The sequence below is a fragment of the Saccopteryx leptura genome, chromosome 2, assembly GCF_036850995.1.
Source record: "Saccopteryx leptura isolate mSacLep1 chromosome 2, mSacLep1_pri_phased_curated, whole genome shotgun sequence".
NCBI classification, from domain to species: Eukaryota; Metazoa; Chordata; class Mammalia; order Chiroptera; family Emballonuridae; genus Saccopteryx; species Saccopteryx leptura.
The window spans coordinates 184,389,800-184,410,775 of NC_089504.1; the positions used below are offsets into that span (position 1 = coordinate 184,389,800).

Consider the following 20,976-nt stretch of genomic DNA (forward strand, 5'->3'; position numbering starts at 1 on the left):
ATCTCCTCCCATGAAGCCTCAAGAAGAAAAGCAAGACTGGTGTTGTGAAGTGTTGGGCAGATAAAATGTATTATGCTCACTTTGTTAAAGATGCCATCGCCCAGGTGATATTAATGTGTGTTGGGGGCAGGCAGGATCATTGTAGCCTGGGGCTTGGTTTTGGGATTAAGCCTTTCCCACCCTTTTTTGATGTGGGGTGGTACAATCCAATCATGCCTCAGAGAAGTGACTTTGTATTAGAGACTTCCCTATTTTGTATATTGGATTAAGAGTTTGGATTTCTACACTATAAAATGGGGATGGAGCGGGAACTTGTGCTCTTGGTTCCTGGGATGATTAGCATGAGAGAGCAGAGGGAGCAGAGAGGAGAGCAGAAGGAGGCCACGTGGAGTAGGCCAGGAAAAGCAGCCAAGATGGCGGAGTACTGAGTGAGATGCCAGTTTGTGTAGAGTTTGTATCTGGGATAAGGAAGGAGATGGGGAACTGAGGAGAATAAGACTGGTGAGCTAGAAACCTTTGATTCTAGGAAACTTGGATAAGTCAGTGGCTTTGTGAGCACTGAATGTGAGTGGGTTTTGGAGCCCAGTGTATGTTTTTACTTGCCCACTGGGTGCAAGCTAGAATTAAAGACTATGGCCCACCAGTTTGTGGCTCCGTTGTTTCTTTACCGACTGTCTGAATCCAATGCGAACCTGCATGGTCCTAGCCCTGGCTTCTGGCTTTACATGAAGACATTCTGTAATTTAATTGGGAACACATAGGATGAGTAGAGGGAATCCCACTGTGGGTTGTACCAAGGTTTCAGAGTCTAGAAGTGGGATTTTTTCCTTCCTCACTTAGCTTGAGCTCTTTGAGAACATTCCAGCAGCAACGCTTGTTTCTCAAACTTTATTATTCTTAAATCTTCTAAGTGTCCTGGGAAGTATCAAAGCTTGGGAGAAAATTAAGTCTTTGTTCAGTTTACCACTGTCTATATCATGTATTCTAATCCCCACATAGTAGAGAAACCAACGTGCCGAGAAATTAAATGACGTGCCTAAGGTCTTTCTCTGTGTGTGCAGTTCATGACAGCCTCAGGACTTAGATTCCAAATCTCTCAGCGCAGTTTCTTGTCCTGTGTCCCATGCTGTCTTTCTCCCACTGATCTCAGGGGTGTGAAGGGCCAGGGAGTAGGAGCTGGACATTGGAGGCAGTACTACCTCCTGCAAGAAGAGGTGGAAGTTAGACTCTTCTGTGAAGCCACTGCTGTCAGAGCATGTGCTGTTGTGGTGGTGGAGAAAGCCTGCAATGGGAATTAAAAGGAAACACATCATACACTTTAGAGACAAGTTTGGCTGTTGGTGTCGGTAGAAACTTTCGTACCCCACCTGTGGAAATGTTTCTCACTACTATGAGTAATACTTAAAGTTATTAGCAGCAGCAACTTTCTGCTTTTCTTACCATGAAGTGACATTTCTGGAAGCATTCACCTCTTATTTTTTAGACTTACAAAAGTATACCTATACTTTATTCTTTTATGAGTATTGCTGAACACTGCTGTAAAAATTGCAAGATCATTGCCAACGCATGTCCTGCACCTTGAGCTGAGCCCCAAATTTATTCACCTATTCAACTGTAAATATATGTTTCTATTAATAAATATTTCTCTTGTTCTGCTCTATAGTGACAAATAAAATCTTTTCTATCTTCTTGAAATTTCCTGAGTCACCCTTTTAGTGATGACACAACAGGAAAAAAAGAGAAGCTAATAGGCAGAAATTTCTTGGCTTCCCTTCCAAATGACCAATGTAACCACATACCTGTCCTTTTTTCCTTTCTTCTAAATCTACACCTTTATTTCATGGCTAACCCATTTCCCACCACAAAGTGCTTGGGATCTCAACTCATTCTGATTCTCCATTGACCTCAGGTCATCATTCTCCCTTCCATCCTGAATCATAGTCTTGCCCACCCTGTTGATTCTTTTCCTTCAGCAAATATACATGCTTAAACCTTCCCCATCCTAAAACAAACAAACACCTCCCCCTAAAATAAAAAAACACTCCTTAGAGTCTCTTGACCCCATTACTTGCTTTATTTGCATAATTTTCTATTCACTTTCAATTACTATTTTAAAGCCCTGTCACACAAATAAAAATAGTCTTATCAAGGTTCCTAATCCAATGGTATTTTTGCATTCTTGCATTCTTATTCCTACTGGTTATTTTATGACATATATTATATTAGTGAGGATTACATCCTCCTTCTTGAAACACACTTTATTTGGCTCCTATTTGAAACTTTCTTTTTCCAATCACTATGGTCACTTCTTTATGGATATCTTTTCTTTAATCAATCTCAAATATTAATGTTGCTAAGGGTTTCTTCTTTTGTTTTTCTTTTCTTTTAGTGTGTGTGTGTGAGAGAGAGAGAGAGAGAGAGAGACAGGAAGGGAGAGAAATGAGAAGCATCAACTCATAGTTGCGGCATTTTAGTTGTTTATTGATTGCTTTCTCATACTTGCCTTGACCGGGGGACTTTAGCCTAGCCAGTGACCTCTTGCCCAAGCAAGTGACCTTGGGCTCAAGCTAGGATCTTGGGCTTCAAGCCAGCGACCTTTGGTCATGCCTATGATCCCACACTCAAGCCAGCAACTCCTTGCTCAAGCTGGTGACCTCAGGGTTTCGAACTTGGGTCTTCAGCATCCCAGGTTGTTGCTCCATCCACTGTACCACCACCTGGGCAGGCTAAGGGTTTCTTTTTTATTCCAACTCCTGACTTTGCTTTATTTAGTGAATTATTATTTTCATGCCTTCACCTATCATGAGTAAGCACTAAATTCCAAAAAATGCTCCTCAAGTTCCAATATTTAGCTGCCTGGTGGACTTCTTTAGTTTAGCATTTCAGAAGTACCCCAACTCATCATATTCAAATCTGAACTTATCAAATTGTTCTAAACTTAAAAATAGGCAAACAAGATTACCAAACGTCCTCTTGTTGTCTACTTACAGGGCTGCTTTATCAGTCTGTAGGGGCAGCGGTTACTTTGAAAATTTATGTTGAGTAGAGATGCAAATAGTTCTTTCCAGTGTGATCAATATTCCTAGAGATTATGGCGTTGTTTGATATTAACTAGTTTTGTAACTAACCGGGCCACCTATTAAGTTGTCTGTATAAAACTAGCTTCTCAAATACTCTCTGGACCAGTTTAAATACATTACTGTTACCTTTATTAATTAATGAATAAAAGATTTGAACTGCTTATCTTATACTTGCATGAGTCATTATTTTGCTTTTTGAAAATTATACTTTAAACTGAAATACTTGCCTTCTATCTTGTTACTTCTACTTATTCTGTTCTAATAAAAGAACATTAATATAAATATTTACTTGGTCACCCTCAAAACCCTAAAAATTTCTTCATTTCTTTTCTCACCTCCCACTTCTTAAATACAAGTCTATTGGTCCTAGGTTTAGTCACAAAAACAATAAAAACCTCAAAATTTCACTCTTTTTCCCGTGCATTCCCAGCACACTCATTTTATTTCTGGTCTTTACATTTATCCTCAATCTTTTGTGGTAGCCATTTTGAATGATTTTTCTTCCTCCACTGTCTCCCTATACTGTCCATTGCTCGTATCTCTGCCAGAACGATCTTTCTAAAAGATAAATCTAATTTTATTATTCCTTGGTAAAATTTGAAGTGGCTCCCTATCTTTCTAAACTAAATAAAAATAATCTAAAATAACATATAAAACTTTGTTTTATAGTCTGTTAATCTTTCCTAGTCTTAATTTTTATCTTCTCCCACATATCTCTTTTCTTCTACTAGGCACAAGGTATAGTTTCTGAAGATATTGTAACTTTCCATTCCTCTTGGCCTTTGAACATGTTTTTTCTCTAACTGAAATATCAGTGTCCTACTTCTTCTATTTCTTCCCACTGCTTTTACTCATCTGTTCAGATTCACCTGGAAATATCATTCTCTGGAAACTTCATTTTTCTATGTCCCCATGGCATCTAATGAAATTAAATTTAAATAATTGTTGATTCTCCTGTCATGTCTTTCACTAAAGAATGAGCTACAAGTATCCTGTGAATGTTCTTACTTAATTTATAGAATAATACTCCTCTTGCCAGTGAGTTTATAAGAATGCAAGCAAAACCAGTGGTGACACAGCTCAAAGGGTTAGGGGAGACCCAAGCGCAGGAAGTGAGGCCTGCTCTGACCCACAGCCACAGTCTGAACTACATTGTTAAGGCGGTGTGCTCTCAGGAAAGAAAAGTTGGTTTGTGAGTCAGGAAACCTGAACTCTAGTTCTGATTATAATATTAACTAAATAGTTACATGGTCTTGCTAAGTCATATTTCGTCTCAAATAGTCTATATGATTATTGACTTACATGAGACAATATCTCTGAAAATACTATATATACACTAGAGGTATTTGTACCTGAAGATAGTATAGATGGAGTGGAGCCTCTGCTCTGCACATCTCCAGGAGCAATGCTTACATTGCTGTCTATGTGAATGTGAACTTAAAGTTGCATAGCTCGACAGCTTTGGATATAGCCTTGGTAATTCATTGAAATGTTTGAAATTAATAACTCAGAAAATGAGCATTATGCAGTGCAGAGAGAGCATTTCCTCCTGCTTTCCATAGCTCTAAAGAAGGATGGGGCCATACAGACAAAGGGAAGGCTAAGGAAGAGAAAAGAAGATGCACAGAGGTGAACTGGCAAACACAAATCAAGAAGCTTAATTCTCCCTCTTGTGAAAGAGGCTTCTTTGCCTCCCCACCTTTTCTTAAAGCATGTTTCCTTAGAAAACTTGTAAGTTCTTTGTCTCTTTGAAATATATGTAAATCTTTTTAAAAGGCTTACTAAGTCTCTTGCTACCTTTATATACCAGAAATGTCTTTCTCAAAAGAAGCCATTGCTTTGAATTGTAATCGTCATGGTAGGATGAGTCTAACTTACGTGCCTGGCTCCGACTTACAAAACTACCTTCTGCCATAAAGATAGGAGAAGTTGGCCCTGGCCGGTTGGCTCAGCGGTAAAGCATCGGCCTGGTATGTGGGGGACCCGGGCTCGATTCCCGGCCAGGGCACAAAGGAGAAGCGCCCATTTGCTTCTCCACCCCACCCCCCGCCTCCTTCCTCTCTGTCTCTCTCTTCCCCTCCCGCAGCCAAGGCTCCATTGGAGCAAAAATGGCCCGGGCGCTGGGGATGGCTCCTTGGCCTCTGCCCCAGGCACTAGAGTGGCTCTGGTCGCGGCAGAGCGACCCCCCGGAGGGGCAGAGCATCGCCCCATGGTGGACAGAGCATCGCCCCTCGTGGGTGTGCCGGGTGGATCCCGGTCGGGCGCATGCGGGAGTCTGTCTGACTGTCTCTCCCCGTTTCCAGCTTCAGAAAAAAAAAAAAAAAAAAAGATAGGAGAAGTTTGCACCACTCTAAGTCAAGTCTCCTTGCATCACCATTTATCCTCCTTTATAATGCAATATGGCTCTGGCCAGTTGGCTCAGTAGTAGAGCATTGGCTGGCATGTGGAAGTCCTGGGTTTGATTCCCAATCAGGGCACACAGGATAAGCAACTATCTGCTTCTCTACCCCTTCCCCTTCTCTCTCTCTTTCTCTCTCTCTCCCTGCCCCTGCAGCCATGGCTTGAATGGTTACAGCAAGTTGGCCCCGCCCCGGGCGTGAGGATGGCTCCATGACCTCACCTCAGATGCTAAAATAGCTCTATTGCCAAGCAATGGAGCAGTGGCCCCAAATGGGCAGAGCATCGTCTGGTAGGGGGCTTGCCGGGTGGGTCCCCAGTCGGGGCACAAGCAGGAGTCTGTCTGTATCCCTGCCTTTCACTTAATTAAAAAACAAAAATAAAAACAAAAATCCCCCAAACAATACAATATACAGATGATGGATTATAGAATTGTGCCTCTGAAATCTATATAATTTTATTAACCAATGTCACTCCAATAAGTTCAATAAGAAATAAATAAAATGATAAAAATTTTAAAAAGTTAGTAAGAAAATAGGGAAAGCTTTATTATTCATTTGCATAGAGGCAATTAGCTAACACAGAGGCCACCACAGTTACCAGGTAAACCCAGGTAGGATGACCTATGTGTGACGAATAGTGCTATCAAGTCCTCTTACTTAAGGACTAGCTATTGTTTATTTTTACATGAATGCAATGTGCTGTATTTGCTTGGCTATTTAAGAGGTGAGATTTCTTTCTGCCTTTGCAATCTTGTTCCTCGATTGTGTATGATGAACACCACATTTTGGTTTAATGCTTATTTAAAAATAAAACTGTTTTCTTATTCTTATACTTTTCTGGAGAGATTTTTCTGGGGCAGAAGAAGATTTTGTTTTTAATTATGTGTCTCCAAGAGGCACAAAACCACAGAGGCAAGAATTCTAAATGAGGCAGCTTTGGCCAGTTAGCTCTGTTGGTTAGAGACAAGGTTGCTGGTTTGATCCCTGGCCAGGGCACACACAGGAAGAAAGCAATTAATGCACGAATAAGTGGGACAACAAATAAATGCTTTCTCTTTTTCTCTCCCTTCTTCTCTCTTTCTTTCTAAAACTTATCAATAAAAAGTGAATATAATAAACTTAAAGACTATAAATGAGGCAGAAAAACAGTTGTCACAATTTCATGATGTTCTCTCTCCCTCTCTTCTCCCCTTTATTCATTTCTCCCTTTTCTTTAATCTATTAGTTTTCCTTCAAAATTTATTTTGGTATAAAAATAACTGCCCAGTGCCATCATCTGTACATGGGAAACAATAAAAAATTATACATCATAGGATTAAATGATTTAATTTCCATAAAGTGCTAAGAATAGTAGTATCTGACACGTAGTGAGCCTTATACGTGTTATTGTTAATATTATCATAAGAAAAATCTTACATCAAAGGGCAGGTCTGTAACTACCTGGCACACATAGGTTCCACAGGTACAAAAGATAAGCACATTGAGTAACCCCCTGTGGGGCTGTCAAACTAGCTATCTTCTTTATCCCATGCTCTGCACTAGTCCCCATCCCTTCCTGTCTCTTCTCTCACTGCTACCAGAAGAGCTGATCATAAAATGATACCTCTCATCTCCATATGTGATCATTTCACAAAGAGAATATCTGTTGGTCTGTTCTACTTCAGAGCTACTAACAGAAACAACAAAAATTAAAAACTTCCTTGGCCCAGCCTTTTATAAAGGTGGTAAAGGTAGAATGGTTTAAATTTCAGCAATAGGGCACTACTAAAAGGGCTGTAGATTTGAAATTCTTGAGCATGGTGCAAATGATGAGGCATGATGAGGGTCATCCTTTCCCAAGAACTTGGAGGAAGATTAAGACTTCTTCTCCGGTACAGACTAAATAACAGAAGTGGGAGGGAGGACAGCTGAAAGCTGGGGACTAGATCCTCTTTTTTTTAAGTGAGAGGAGGAGAAGCAGAGACAGACTCCCGCATGTGCCTGGACCGGGATCCACTTGGCATACCCGCTAGGGGGCAATGCTCCACCCACCTGGGGCCCTTGCTCCATTGCAACCAGAGCCATTTTTTTAGCCTGTGAGGCAGAGGCCATGGGGTCACCTTAGCACCCAGGGCCAACACACTCCAATTGAGCCATGGCTGCAGGAGGAGAGTTAGAGAGGGGGAGAGAGAGAGAGAGAGGGAGAGAGAGAGAAGCAAGAGGGGGAGGGGTGGAGAAGCAGATGGGAATCTCTCCTGTGTGCCCTGGCCAGGAATCAAACCAAGACATCCACACACTGGGCCAAAGCTCTACCACTGAGCCAACCAGCCAGGGCGAGACTAGATCCTCTTTTAACAGAAAAGGTGATCTTGTGCTAATTACAGAAAACACTGACCTTATGTAGATTAATGAAACGGAAAAAAAGAACTGTTTTAGGAGATGAAGACCCTTTAGCTTTTGGGTGGTAAGCTCAAGAGAGTTGATTTTGAATTCCTATTTGTCTTTCTCAGTGATTGTCTTTGTGCAAGGTGAGGACTATGCACACTGGACACAGTAGCTGGTTAGATGCCACTTACCCATGGCAAGTGGTACCTTTCTTACCCATGCTCACACTCCTCCTACACCAGATAATCAGGAATAGATTAACGGCTGGGACTTGATACAGAGATCCTGGGATATAATTTGTCTCTAGGAGATAAATTCCCCCTTCCATATTTCTCTCTTTCTTTTAAAAAAGATTTTATTTATTAACTTTTACAGAAAAATAAGGGGGTGAGGGAACAAGAAGTATCTAGTCATAGTTGCTTCACTTTATTTGTCCTGTATTGCTTGTTGTATGTGCCTTGACTGGGCAAGTCCAGGGTTTCAAACGGCGACCTCAGCACTCCAGGCCAACACTCTACCCACTGCATCACAACAGGCCAGGCCATATTTCTCACACAGACTTTCATCTTGGCAGTCCTGAGCTGTTCTTATGGCTATCCTTCCCTTCCTGGGATGTCTTAAAGGATCATAGTGGAGTAGATTGAGAGAGATAGTTCACAGCTTTGTGAAAAGATGATTAAACAGACTCACAGAGAATTGGAAAGATTTGGGAACCACTGTGATCCATGTCTCAGCGACAGATTGTCAGTGAAGACGAGACTTCATTCTTCTAGGGAGGGAATCATACAAGCACAATTTACAAAATCACTTCCTCATTTACCTGAGAGATTAAGTACATTTAATGTCTAAAGTTAGTGTTCTGAATTTGTAAGTCATTGTTTGTAAGACTTATAATTATTTTATATTCCACTAAGGAGGCAAAAATATTAAACAATTAAATTGGCTGACAATGACAATTAAGACCTATTCTATTTGAGAGATTAAAATGTAGAAAAATATGTGCCTTAGAACAGGGGTCCCCAAACTTTTTACACAGGGGCCAGTTCACTGTCCCTCAGACCGTTGGAGGGCCGGACTATAAAAATAACTATGAACAAATCCCTATGCACACTGCACATATCTTATTTTAAAGTAAAATACAAAATGGGAACAAATACAATATTTAAAATAAAGAACAAGTAAATTTAAATCAACAAACTGACCAGTATTTCAATGGGAATTATGCTCCTCTCACTGACCACCAATGAAAGAGGTGCCCCTTCCGGAAGTGCGGCGGGAGCCAGATAAATGGTCTCAGGGGGCCGCATGCGGCCCGCAGGCTGTAGTTTGGGGGCCCCTGCCTTAGAATAAGTGAAACAGAATTTCTAACGGAAGTTTCTGTTGCTGTAATGAAGTTGTACCACCACGGCAGAAAGTGGAATCTAGTAACTTATTTGAAATATGTTAACTCCTCGAAAAACTTCCTCGTGGCATAAGCATATTGCTCCTGCATGACCTGCTTTGCTGGACATCTTGGTATTTTTCTTGTGCAAGGCTGACATCTGCTGGATAAATAACACTTGAGCCAAGTTCTGTACAGTAGTCATCTGCTATCTACGGTTTGGCTTTCTACCGTTTCAGTTGCCCATGGTTAACAGCAGTCTGAAAATATTAAATGAAAAATTCTGGAAATAACCGATGAGTTTTAAATTGTATGCTGTTATGAGTAGCGTGATGAAATCTCTTACTGTCTTGCTGTGTCCCACTCAGGACGTGATTCATCCCTTTGTCCAAAGTTTCTACAGTTTGAACATTTCCTGCCCAATAGTCACTTAGTAGCCATCTCAGTTATCAGATCAACTGTCAGGATATAACAGAGCTTGGCTTCAAGTCACTGTTATTTTACTTAATAATGCTACATTACCTTAACTTTTATTACAGTATATTGTTATAATTGTTCTATTTTATTATTAGTTGTTAGTCTCTTACTGTGTCTAATATATAAATTAAACTTTATCCTAGGTGTGCATTATCAGAAGAAACATAACATATACAGGGCTCAGTACTATCTGTGGTTTCAGGCATCCACTGGGGGTCTTGGAACACGTCTCTCACAGATAAGGGAGAGGCTACTGTGTGTATGTGTGTGTGTTGTGTGTATTCTCCTATTTTGTAGGACAAAACTAAAGTGATTTCTGCAGAACTAGTATGACGTTTGTCATTTGTCTCCACATCTAAAACTTTTTCAACCACAATGTAACATATTGCTGCTTTCTAATATTTACCTCTTTTGTGACTGATTAACTGTATACATACAATCTGTATACCTGGAGATGCGGGTAATGGGTGAGAAAGAAAGAATAACCATTAGGGCTCTAAAACCACAGAGAATTAGAATGAAAAGAGTTAGAATGGTAAAGAACTTTGTGATTATGAACTAGTAGCACTGAGATTTTGAAGTATTAACCAAAAAAGCTATTGCACTAGGAAGTACGGTAAATAGTATTAAGACATGCAAAATGAAGGGAACTCTAAGCCAGATAAATTTTGATTCATTTACTTAATTCAAGAAAGGTTTCAATTCCTACTATCTTGGATAAATCATTTTTCCTGATGCCACCTTCTCTTTGTCCTAGGATATAGGTGGTAACTACGGGAGGTTAATTTTCACTTAGTTTAAATAAATCTTTAACCAAAATGTTCAAAAGTATAAGGATGCTTCTGAAAGAGTTAATACCTATAATTCACATCAAGAGGAAAGACATTTAGTGGCAATAACTATGTATGTGAGGTTCATTGTCCTTTGAGGAGGGAATGGGAGCTACATACATCCACCCTCATTGCAAAGAAAATCTCAGAGCCTAAATGAACAAACCTGTGAGATACACTGAGGAGCCTCCCCTAAGTCCTGTGATGTGGGCTGAATAGAAACTAGCTAAAAAATGTAGGTGCTGACATATAGAGCTCCAAAACTACTACAACAATATTTCTCAAATTTCGATATGCAAAAAAAAAAAAAAAAAAAAAAAATCACTAAGGATCTTGATATAATCACTATTCATCAGGTCTGGGGTAAGGGCTGAGATTCCAAATTTCTAACACAATTCCAAGTGATGTTAATGCTACTGGCCTGCAGACTACATTTTGAATATTAAGGTCATACAGACTTTCCCCCCAGAACAACAGTTCTCCGACTGTGATCACCAGACCAACAGCATCAGCATTGCCTGGGAACTTGATAGAAATGTAAGTTCTTTGGCCCTGTCTAGACCTATTTAATCAGAAACTCTGGGAGCTGGGGTCCAGCCATCTGTATTTTAATAAGTCCTCCAGATGAGTCTGATGCTAACATCTGGGAACCATTGATTATCCAGCTATCACAGAATTACCTTAAGAACTTAAAAACAAAATATCAATCACTGGTTTCCATGCCATCTCCAAATCAGAATTTCGGGATGTGGGGCCCTTTGTTGTGAGTATTAAAAAAATATTCCCAGATGATTACAATGTGCAGCCAGGTTTGAGAACGTGTGTGTGTGTGTGTGTGTGTGTGTGTGTGTGTGTGTGTGTGTGTATGTGTTTAGAGAGAGAGAGAGAAACTTACTTTTTGAGTCTTTGCCAGAAAAAGTCTGGTAGAGGTGAGGGGCTCTGAGTCTGCTGGCCCAGTGGGTCTCCTCCTCCTCACTGTTGCCGTGCACCTGTAACCAAGATCCCAGCAAAACTAGTCAGAGTAAGTGGTGGGCAAAGGTGCAGGATGGCAGGCTGCCATAGGGGTAAAAGGCTGCGTATACTTGAGGGCCCTGGCCTCTGCTTCTGTGCCAGGATCCCAGTAGTGAGGAAGGCAGGAGCTGAGGTACAGCTCTACACTCAGTGAGAAGTGACAAACAGTGCAAATGATATTTCAAACCATCACAGCTTCTCTTTGTGGCAAAGACTTGAGAGCTTTTCCAAGAAACCCTTGCTATTGGTGACAGTACTACAGACCTAGGCAAGAGGAGTCCTGAGTTTTTGAGAGTCTATGGGATAAAGAGTTGATGGACCTAAAGAATGTGCTTACCTAGATCCTACACTACCCCTTCTAGACCATGCTTGGGTTACCTAGAATGCCAGCTATACTGCTTAAGTGGCCCTAAGCTTGCTTCAGTGAACTGCACTGGTTTTGCCTGGTATCTATTCACTAAGGGCCAGCTTCTCTACTGGTCTATGAACTCCTGGGCCTGAGTGATGACCAATTGTCGGGAGCCAATCCACTAATGCTGGCTAACTAGGTCACAGCAGGAGAAGATCCACAACTGCTGGTTGACAAAGTCACAGCAAAAGAAGATAGAGTCACCACAGTAAGACCAACAGCTGCGGGTTGACAAAGTCACCACAAAGGAAAGGCACGATACTTCCCCCTTTAATCTTTTGAATTAATCTGGCCTTATATTCCCCCCTTTTCTGGGTGTGTGCTATTATTTGTAGCACAGGGATAATAGTACCGTGCTTTCCCTGTAGATTCGTAGTAATTTCTTTGGAAATGAGACAGAAGGTGTAAGTTCCACAGAAAAGCCTGTAAGCCCCTTGAACTGGGCTCATAAACATAAGAGGCTGGCCATGATATCCCTCATAAAGGGTTAAGTTTGTAGGAGAACTTCTTCTTATTAATCATGTTAGAAAGAATAAAGTTAGAACTTAGCTAGTATATGAATATAGTAAATAAATAAAGTTTAACTAGACATTAGAATCTTAGGTAAAGTGTAGTGGAGTGGCCTGTTGCATGGCCTTGGATAGGAGTGCAGCTGGCAAGTAAAGAATGTTTTGTTAAAAGACTTGTTTTGTCACTGAAGACAGTTGCTGGGCTTTTCTCAGTAAAACATTCTCATGAGATTTTTGTATTTTCCAAGAATAGGAGAGGTATGTGGTGGGATTCATAGCAGCAGTAGCAACTAATGCCTTCTGATATTATGTTGCTACTAGCTATCTTGCAGGTGCACTCTATGTATCTCTAAGTAAAAATTACTCTTTATACTATGTCAGTTTCTTAATAGCAAGCCTTTTGTAGTCTTGTGAGAAAAGAATTAGGACACTACATGAACTCAAGGCTATTTCCCTGAGCAAGCGGTGGTCCTCTGCTAGTCCTTGATGATTTCGTCTACTATCTCTTTCTGTGCCCTTGACTCACAACAAGAGTAAAATAGAGTTATTAATTAGTACTAATCTTTTAGAAGTTTGTACCAATATTATTATTACTATTGTATAACTGTACTTTGAATAACTTACCACCTGCCTTGTAGCTTATAGATATGAATTAACTGTTATCTAAAAATATGTAACCATAGTGAAACTAAAACAATGATGTATTCAAAATACCATGTGATTGTAACTTAGTGTGTGTGCATAAAAAGTAATGTTAGACCAGCCATTGGGAAAGATGCCTGGCAGTAAATGCTAACTACAGAATAAAGAGAAAGAAAAGAATTCGGCTCTCTCACTCAATTTTCGCCGACGCCGTCTCCTCCTGTGGGACCCCTGGATCCTCCCCCCGGGGCTGGACCCCGGCAACCAATGGATGGCTATTTGTGTGGTAGGGGATATGCAGCATTTAGATATGCAGGCGGGACTGTTTACACACTTGTGTATGAAGTTCCTGATGGTTCAGGGAAGATCTGGGATGGGAAAAGAAGGGGAGGGGCCAGGGGCTGAGAGGTGGCTCCACCTGCACTGCCATACTCTAGCACAGAAGTCCTAAGAGTCTGAGAATTCTAAATTTGAACCTGGACTTTCAGGTCTTCATGGTTATATATTTGTCAAGGGAAAAGAAAAGGTATTTTATTTAATAGTGTTTAGTTACTGTATAACTGACCTCCACTCTTGTGTGGATCCCACAAATGATAGGGGCAGGAGTACATGATGAGAAACTTCACAAAGATCCTACCAGATGAGGAATTAGAAAAGCAGTTCTGGAAACCTGGATGCTCATAAGAAACCAGGCTCATTACTTTTTCTGCTTCTATATTAACTCACTCCCCAAGGTTTCTGAATGTAATTCAAGGATGACATATCTGATGAGGACAGAGAGCCCAGATTCCCTTTACCTAAGGAGAAGAATTCAGAGTCTTTCTCTGCCAACCTCTTTCTCACCTCCAACCGACTCACCTCCTCTAAATCAAAAGTGTCCCACAGGGGCTGAGTTAGAGATCGGCGCAGTTCTGGTCTCTCCTGGCTCTGCTTCCATCCCTGCTGGATGATGGACAGGTCCAACGATTTAACCTTCCTGTTCACGGGATTCTTCTGAAACAAGCTCTTTCTTGCTCTGCTCTTCTTTTTCCAGAGACTTCCATCCTTGGCTGAATGCACTTCCTTACTGGTGGCCTGTAGACCCCACCCCTCTGTGCTCCCCTGTAGATCTGCTCTGGGCAGAGAATGTGAGCAGCACGCTGTCTTAGGGTTAGAATGCAAAGTCTGTGATGGTGTGCACACTGTGGCCATCCCCCACTGTGCTTCCTCTTTCGGGCAGAGGACACATGAACAAGAAGTAGGCAGCATTGAACCACCAAGACGGGGCACAGGACCTTCCTGTGAGCCTGGCCCAAACTCCGGATCTTGCCGGAGAATCAGCTTCTCTCCTCTCACTCTGTCCATCACTTCCCACACCACTTGGTCCAAACTGTTCCTTTTGGGAGCATTGTGGGGTGATGATAGCCGAACTCTGGGGCATGTATACAAGCACATTTTGGAGATGGCTTTCCGGAGGCGCTCTATGGGTGACTGAGGTTCAGGTTCTGGGGCCAGAATTTTGATTGATGGCACATCAGTTGGGTTGCCATTCCAGAACATGTGGGATGGTGTGAACTTTTGGACAGGTGTCTTAGACACGTAGGAGTAGAGACAGAAGAAGGCGTCGGCAGTGACTGCCAGTATTTGCACCTGCTTAAACCTGCCTGGGTACAAGGGTTGAAGTTGGTAAGCTTAGGGGTTCAAACTATCAGCAAACTATTTATAGAATTTCTCTCTTCAATAGCCTTCCTAAACTTAAAATTCAGAAAGAAGGTGCCAATTTCCCTAACTAGTGTTTCTTCCACTTAGATTTCTGACACCCAGGATCCCCTTTCTTGATTTTTAAAAAAACCATTGGTTAATAAAATTAATAGGTTTCAAGTGTACAATTCTATAATACATCATCTGTGTATTATATAATATTATATGTTCAGCAACCAAAGACTCCCCATCCCAAGTAGGTATTTTACTTTAGTCCAAAATTAATTCTGTACGGGATGAGAAACATCGCTATATCTTGAGTTAGCATGTCTTTCTGCTGTCAGCATATTCTAAACAATGGCCTCTATCACTATGTTTGCTTTAGATGAGAAACATGATAAAAAGAACAAATAAACATAAACATTCTCTTAGTAACACAACGTTGGGGTTATAGAAGGCTTCTGGATAGCAACAAATTTGAGGGATAGAAATGACTAGGCAATGGACTGGAGTAGAAAAATTTAGATGGACTCTATCATTTCTGTTAGAGCTTTGCTTCTCAGATTGTGGTCAGTAGTCCAACAGCCGAAGCACTGCTTGGCAACTTGTTATAAATGCAGAATCTCAGACAGTATGTCAAGCATTTTAGCAATATCCTTTAGTAATTCATATACACATCCATGTTTGAAAAGCACTGTGATAAACCATATAACCATTAAATTGTAATTTTCCTGAAGGCAAGAATTACATTCCTTTTGTCTAGCTATTGTTGTTCCAGAATTTAACGCCTAATTATGTACCTGGAACATACAACAAATTCAATAAATCACCCTAGAGTGAACGTGACTAAGAAGCACCTAAGGAATGAAAATATACCAACTCTAAATTTTTGATTCAGCAGGTGGCACTCAGGAGTCTAGTTTTACCAAGTTTAAGAATCTGAAACAACATTGTCAGAAACACCTTTATGTATTTTGTGTGTGTGTGTGTGACAGAGACAGAGTCAGAGAGAAGGACAGATAGGGACAGACAGACAGGAAGGGAGAGAGACAAGAAGCATCAATTCTTCATTGCGGCACTTTAGTTGTTCATTGACTGCTTTCTCGTATGTGCCTTGACCAGGGGGCTACCGCAGAATGAGTGACCCCATGCTCAAACTAGAAAAATTGGGCTCAAGCTGGTGAGCTATGCTCAAACCAGATGAGGCCATATTCCTGCTGATGACCTCGGGGTCTCGAACCTGGGTCCACCACGTCCCAGTCTGACGCTCTATCCACTGTGCCACCACCTGGTCCAGCAACACTTTCATGTTTTGGGTGTAGCAGAATATAATGTGAAATATGTTCTAACATATAAAATCAAATAAAGTCTTTTATACCTCATCAAGGTGAAGAAGCCCTTTCATATCTTTCCTTAATATGAAATCATACAACTTACTGTTTCCCTAGATGTGGTCTAACAATTACACATAAGAATAATTTCTGTGCTTGTTTAAAATAAATATTCCTGAGTCCTTCTTTCTCTGGAGGAAGAAGCCATGAATATGAATGCTTTGCAAACTCCCTGCACAATTTAACATATTGAACTTTGAGAACCACTGCCTTAAATGAAAGTAATTTTAATGCAGTGGCCATAAATAGGAACATTTGATAATTCCAACTAAGAAATAGAAAATTGGGATGAGATTTAGAGATATTCTGATTTAAGAAGGCCAACAAAAAGCAATGGTGATATGAGGTCTCTTAAAGAATATTTCTTTTTTTCTTTTTATTTTTTTGTGACAGAGACAGAGAGAGTGACAGATAGGGACAGACAGGCAGGAAGGGAGAGAGATGAGACACATCAGTTCTTCGTTGCAGTTCCTTAGTCTCCTTAGTTGTTCATTGATTGCTTTCTCATATGTGCCTTGATTGGGGGGCTACAGCAAAGCGAGTGACCCCTTGCTCAAGCCAGCAACCTTGGGCTCAAGCCAGAGACCTTGGGCTTCAGGCCAGTGACCATGGGGTCATGTCTATGATGCCATGCTCAAGCTGGTGAGCCCGTGCTCAAGCTGGATGAGCCCAAACTCAAGCTGGCGACCTTGGGGTTTCAAACCTGGGTCCTCTGCGTCCCAGTCTGATGCTCATTCCACTACACCACTGCCTAATCAGGTTCTTAAAGAATATTTCAAGAGAGAGAAATAGATGTCAAAGTTCTCCACCTTCACTGAAGACAACATAAGAGAAAACAGGATCAAAAGACAAAAGATCAAGTGAGGCTAATTCAGAGAAAGTAGGATTTGGATCCATTGATCCCAGTCTGGAGGCTTGGGGAGAAACATAGCACAGATTTGTGGAGACACTCACTGGCCAGCATGAGACAAGGGTCCTCCATCTCCATCCTCTGCACCTGGGCCTTCAGGAAGACCTGGAAATCAATGCCTCTGGCCTGGGAGGGGTTGGCAAAAAATCGGGCAGGAATCCGAGAAGTGTCTTTGTGGTCCTCTTGGCCAAAGCCCAGACTAAAGAGGACATCTTCTGCATCTTCTTGGACCTTGTCTAGAATCTCAGAGATGCTGAAAAGAGGGAGTTTTAGTAAGTAGGGGCAATTTTGAGACACAAGATAATCCAGAGTATCTTTCACTTTGAGAATAGCTTTCATTTCTCTGAATCTAAATTTTCTGTCTGAAACACAGGAATTATAGTCTAGCTCTGGTTCAAAAGTGGAATGAAATTCTACCATAGTACTTTGAACTATTGATTTTAGGTGAGTGAAAATTTACTATGAGAAGATTTGTACAATCAAAAGCTGTACAGATGCAAAGAAATCTGTGGTTGTGTTATGAACCAGCCAGTGCCCACTTGCACATACATACTATGACCCAGCTGGCTTCTGCCTAATGCTCAGCAATGTGCCACTCAGTTTGCCCTTAGCAGTTGAGACAACTAGAAAATGCATATGTAGGGAACATAAAACTCATTTTATTCTCATTCTGAGGGTAAAATTTTTTTTTATTATGCTAGATCCTCATTTAAGGTCTTCAATAGGTTCTGTGACTTTAAGCAACTCAACATATAGTGAAATCAAATTTACCATAGGCTAATTACTCAAACAACTGTTAAGTTCCTGTGGTATCTTATCAATGTTGTAACAAAATGGTGTTAAGCAAAACAATGTTATTTGAAGACCTGCTGTGTATTCAAAATCTGATTTTGAGAGGTAGATTTTGTAGCACCATTTTCAGTATAGACATGCTGCATTACAGAAGATCAAGCACTCTCTTTTTTTTTTATTTTTTTATTTTTTTTTTTTATTATATATATAATTTTATTTTTTTAATGGGGTGACATCAATAAATCAGGATACATATATTCAAAGATAACAATTCCAGGTTATCTTGTCGTTCAATTATGTTGCATACCCACCACCCAAAGTCAGATTGTCCTCTGTCACCTTCTATCCTGTTTTCTTTGTGCCCCTCCCCACCCCCTATCCCTCTCCCATTCCCCCCTCCCCCCCCCCGTAACCACCACACTCTTATAAATGTCTCTTAGTTTCACTATTATGTCCCACCTACGTATGGAATAATACAGTTCCTGTTTTTTTCTGATTTACTTATTTCGCTTCGTATCATGTTATCAAGATCCCACCATTTTGCTGTAAATGTTCCGATGTCATCATTTCTTATGGCTGAGTAGTGTTCCATAGTGTATATGCAAGCACTCTCTTTTAATAGCACCAACATGTATCCACATCCAGATCTGTGTTCCACCAGGCTGGTGACACAGAGCTCATTAACTATGCATCCCAAACAACAATGGGAGTGAGAAGGCTGTGGATTATTTGAAACTTTACATAGTTACTGTGACTTTCTTCAGAAAAGATGCTGGACTTTTTGATCCAAATAAGTACCATCTTTTGTAATTAATAGCTGGGTATCTGAAATCCCTGCTCTACTTCTCTGTTTGTTACCTAAGAGCTGATTTTCTTTTCATAGTCCTGAGTTTTTTTTATCTGAATTGTGAGCCTAAGTCTGGATCATTTATTAGAATCACTTTGGGGAAGGCTGTAAGAATTACAGATATCTCAGTCCTAACTCATGAGAGGCCAATTTATTTGAACTTGAGTGTGGCCAGAGCTAGGGTTCTGTAAGGACAAGTCACTAAAGGTAGTTAAATAAGTCTCAGAACCAGGTCTCAAACTTAAGCTTTGACTCAAAATTCTAGTCAGTTTTAATTGCGCCACACTACTATGCATCACTTTCCATCTTGTTTTAAAGTTATTCGCATGTTATTTTGCCCCCCCCCCATTGGATTGTTGAACTCCTGGGGCAAGCTTTTTATCTTCCTAATCTTTTCAAATTCTATACAGTCACTGCCCGGCCTGCACTAGAGGATGCAAAAATTGCCTGAATAAATTAAGATTTTATTGCTTCATTTAATCTACAAATCAATTAATCAATATGTTTATTGATTGTATACTGACTCCAGGAGCTGTGATGATAACCAGTACTATACTTCTTAGGGTATAAAGTTCACTGGAAAGACACCTGTTATTTTACACATAGCATCCAGCTCTGAGCACTAGATTGTTCTTTTTTTTTTTTATTTCTTTTTTATTCATTTTAGAGAGGAGAGAGAGAGAGAGAGAGAGAAGGGGGAGGAGCAGGAAGCATCAACTCCCATATGTGCCTTGACCAGGCAAGCCCAGGGATTCGAACTGGCAACCTCTGTGTTTCCAGGTTGATGCTTTATCCACTGCGCCACCACAGGTCAGGCTGAGCACTAGATTCTTATGCCTTCCCCACTACAAGCAAATATGATAATACAGTGTGTCCATAAAGTCATGGTGCACTTTTGGCTGGTCACAGGAAAGCAACAAAAGATGATAGAAATGTGAAATCTTCACCAAATAAAAGGAAAACCCTCCTAGTTTCTGTAGGATGATGTGCCAGCATGTGTGCAAGCACAGATGATGACGTAACACCGTGTATACAGCGGAGCAGTTCACAGCCATGCCAGTCGAGATGTGGACGGTACAGAGGAAAGTTCAGTGTGTTCTGTGGCTCGCTAAATTCGAATCCATGACCAAAGTGCAACGTGAATATCGGCGCATTTCTAACGAAGCGCCACCACATAGGAATAACATTACTTAAGGGGATAAGCAGTTGAAGGAAATCAGCAGTTTGGTGGAGAAACCCCATTCTGATAGGCCATCAGTCAGGGATGAGTCTGTAGAGGCTATACGGGATAGCTACCTAAGGAGCCCTAAAAAATCTGTGTGTGAGCCCACATCAAACTGCACTGAATAGGTATGAAACTGGGAGAGTTTTCCTTTAATTTGGCAGATTTCACATTTCTATCGTTCTTTGTTGCTTTCCTGTGACTGGTCAAAAGTGCACCATGACTTTACGGACACACTGTACTTCTTAAGCATGTGACTATGTAAAAGCTTCAGTAAAATGTCCCAGAAAAAAAATGGGCAATGGTTCTTGGTCCCATTCTCTTTTGCCTCTAATCTTCTGCATTCTTCTATTCCTGCCGAACTCAGTACCTACCTTGAACTAGTCTTGTTGGTCCCACCAGTCATGCTGCTGGAAGCCAAACTGCAGCCAAGGTCTAGCAGCTGGCAGGGCCGGGCTGTCTCTAAGAAACTCCTGCAGGAATCAGAGATGGCGTCACACTAATCCTGTAAGCAGTCCACATCATGGCTCCAAGACTCTCTGCTGGGCACTGTCACTCCTTGCTGGGTACCTTTAATCCATCTACCATGAAAACTCAGTCTATGACTTCATTCTTGGTTGGAAAATCTTAATTTACTGTGAAATTTTAGCTCTTTGTTTAGAATTTCTCTGACTCTGACACTTACCCCAGTTCAGGAGCTCCTCAAGGAGAGACCATTTAACCTTGCTGAACCTGACACTTACCTGGAGAAGAGTTTGCCATTGGTGGCCAAAAGTGTGGCTGCACAAGGAACAGAAAAAGCAAAGAGAAAGTCAGAAAGGAGAATAAAACTCATCTAACCTGCCCCTTCTGAACTTGAAACTCAGGCCCCTCTGTTTCTCTCTGTCACTACCACAGGATAGCTGAGCCCCATGACTCAGGATGATCTAAAGATGATCAAACATAGACCTGGAAGAGGGACGGATGTGGCGGAAAACAACTGACCCTGTGCCTCTGAACTTCTGGACCATGACTGGTTTGTAGGCAACAGTT

The 20,976-nt window shown here is 41.1% G+C and overlaps 1 protein-coding gene across 3 annotated transcripts in view; it reads right to left on the reverse strand.

Annotated features, from left to right (window-relative positions):
* Positions 1–566: 566 nt before the first annotated feature.
* The window catches only part of TESPA1 (thymocyte expressed, positive selection associated 1), a 54,762-nt gene continuing 34,352 nt past the window's right edge, over positions 567–20,976 (reverse strand). For 2 of the 3 annotated variants that reach the window (XM_066369697.1, XM_066369699.1), the window contains exons 6-11: positions 20,688–20,724; positions 20,319–20,417; positions 17,128–17,336; positions 13,961–14,745; positions 11,427–11,520; positions 567–1,282 (exon numbers count right to left, since the gene is read on the reverse strand). In XM_066369697.1, the coding sequence (XP_066225794.1) occupies positions 1,074–1,282; positions 11,427–11,520; positions 13,961–14,745; positions 17,128–17,336; positions 20,319–20,417; positions 20,688–20,724 (1,433 nt within the window). In that variant the 3' untranslated portion in view covers positions 567–1,073. Of the gene's footprint in view, positions 1,283–8,533; positions 8,613–11,426; positions 11,521–13,960; positions 14,746–17,127; positions 17,337–20,318; positions 20,418–20,687; positions 20,725–20,976 lie in introns of all 3 variants that reach the window. The other variant, XR_010749300.1, reaches the window with a different exon arrangement.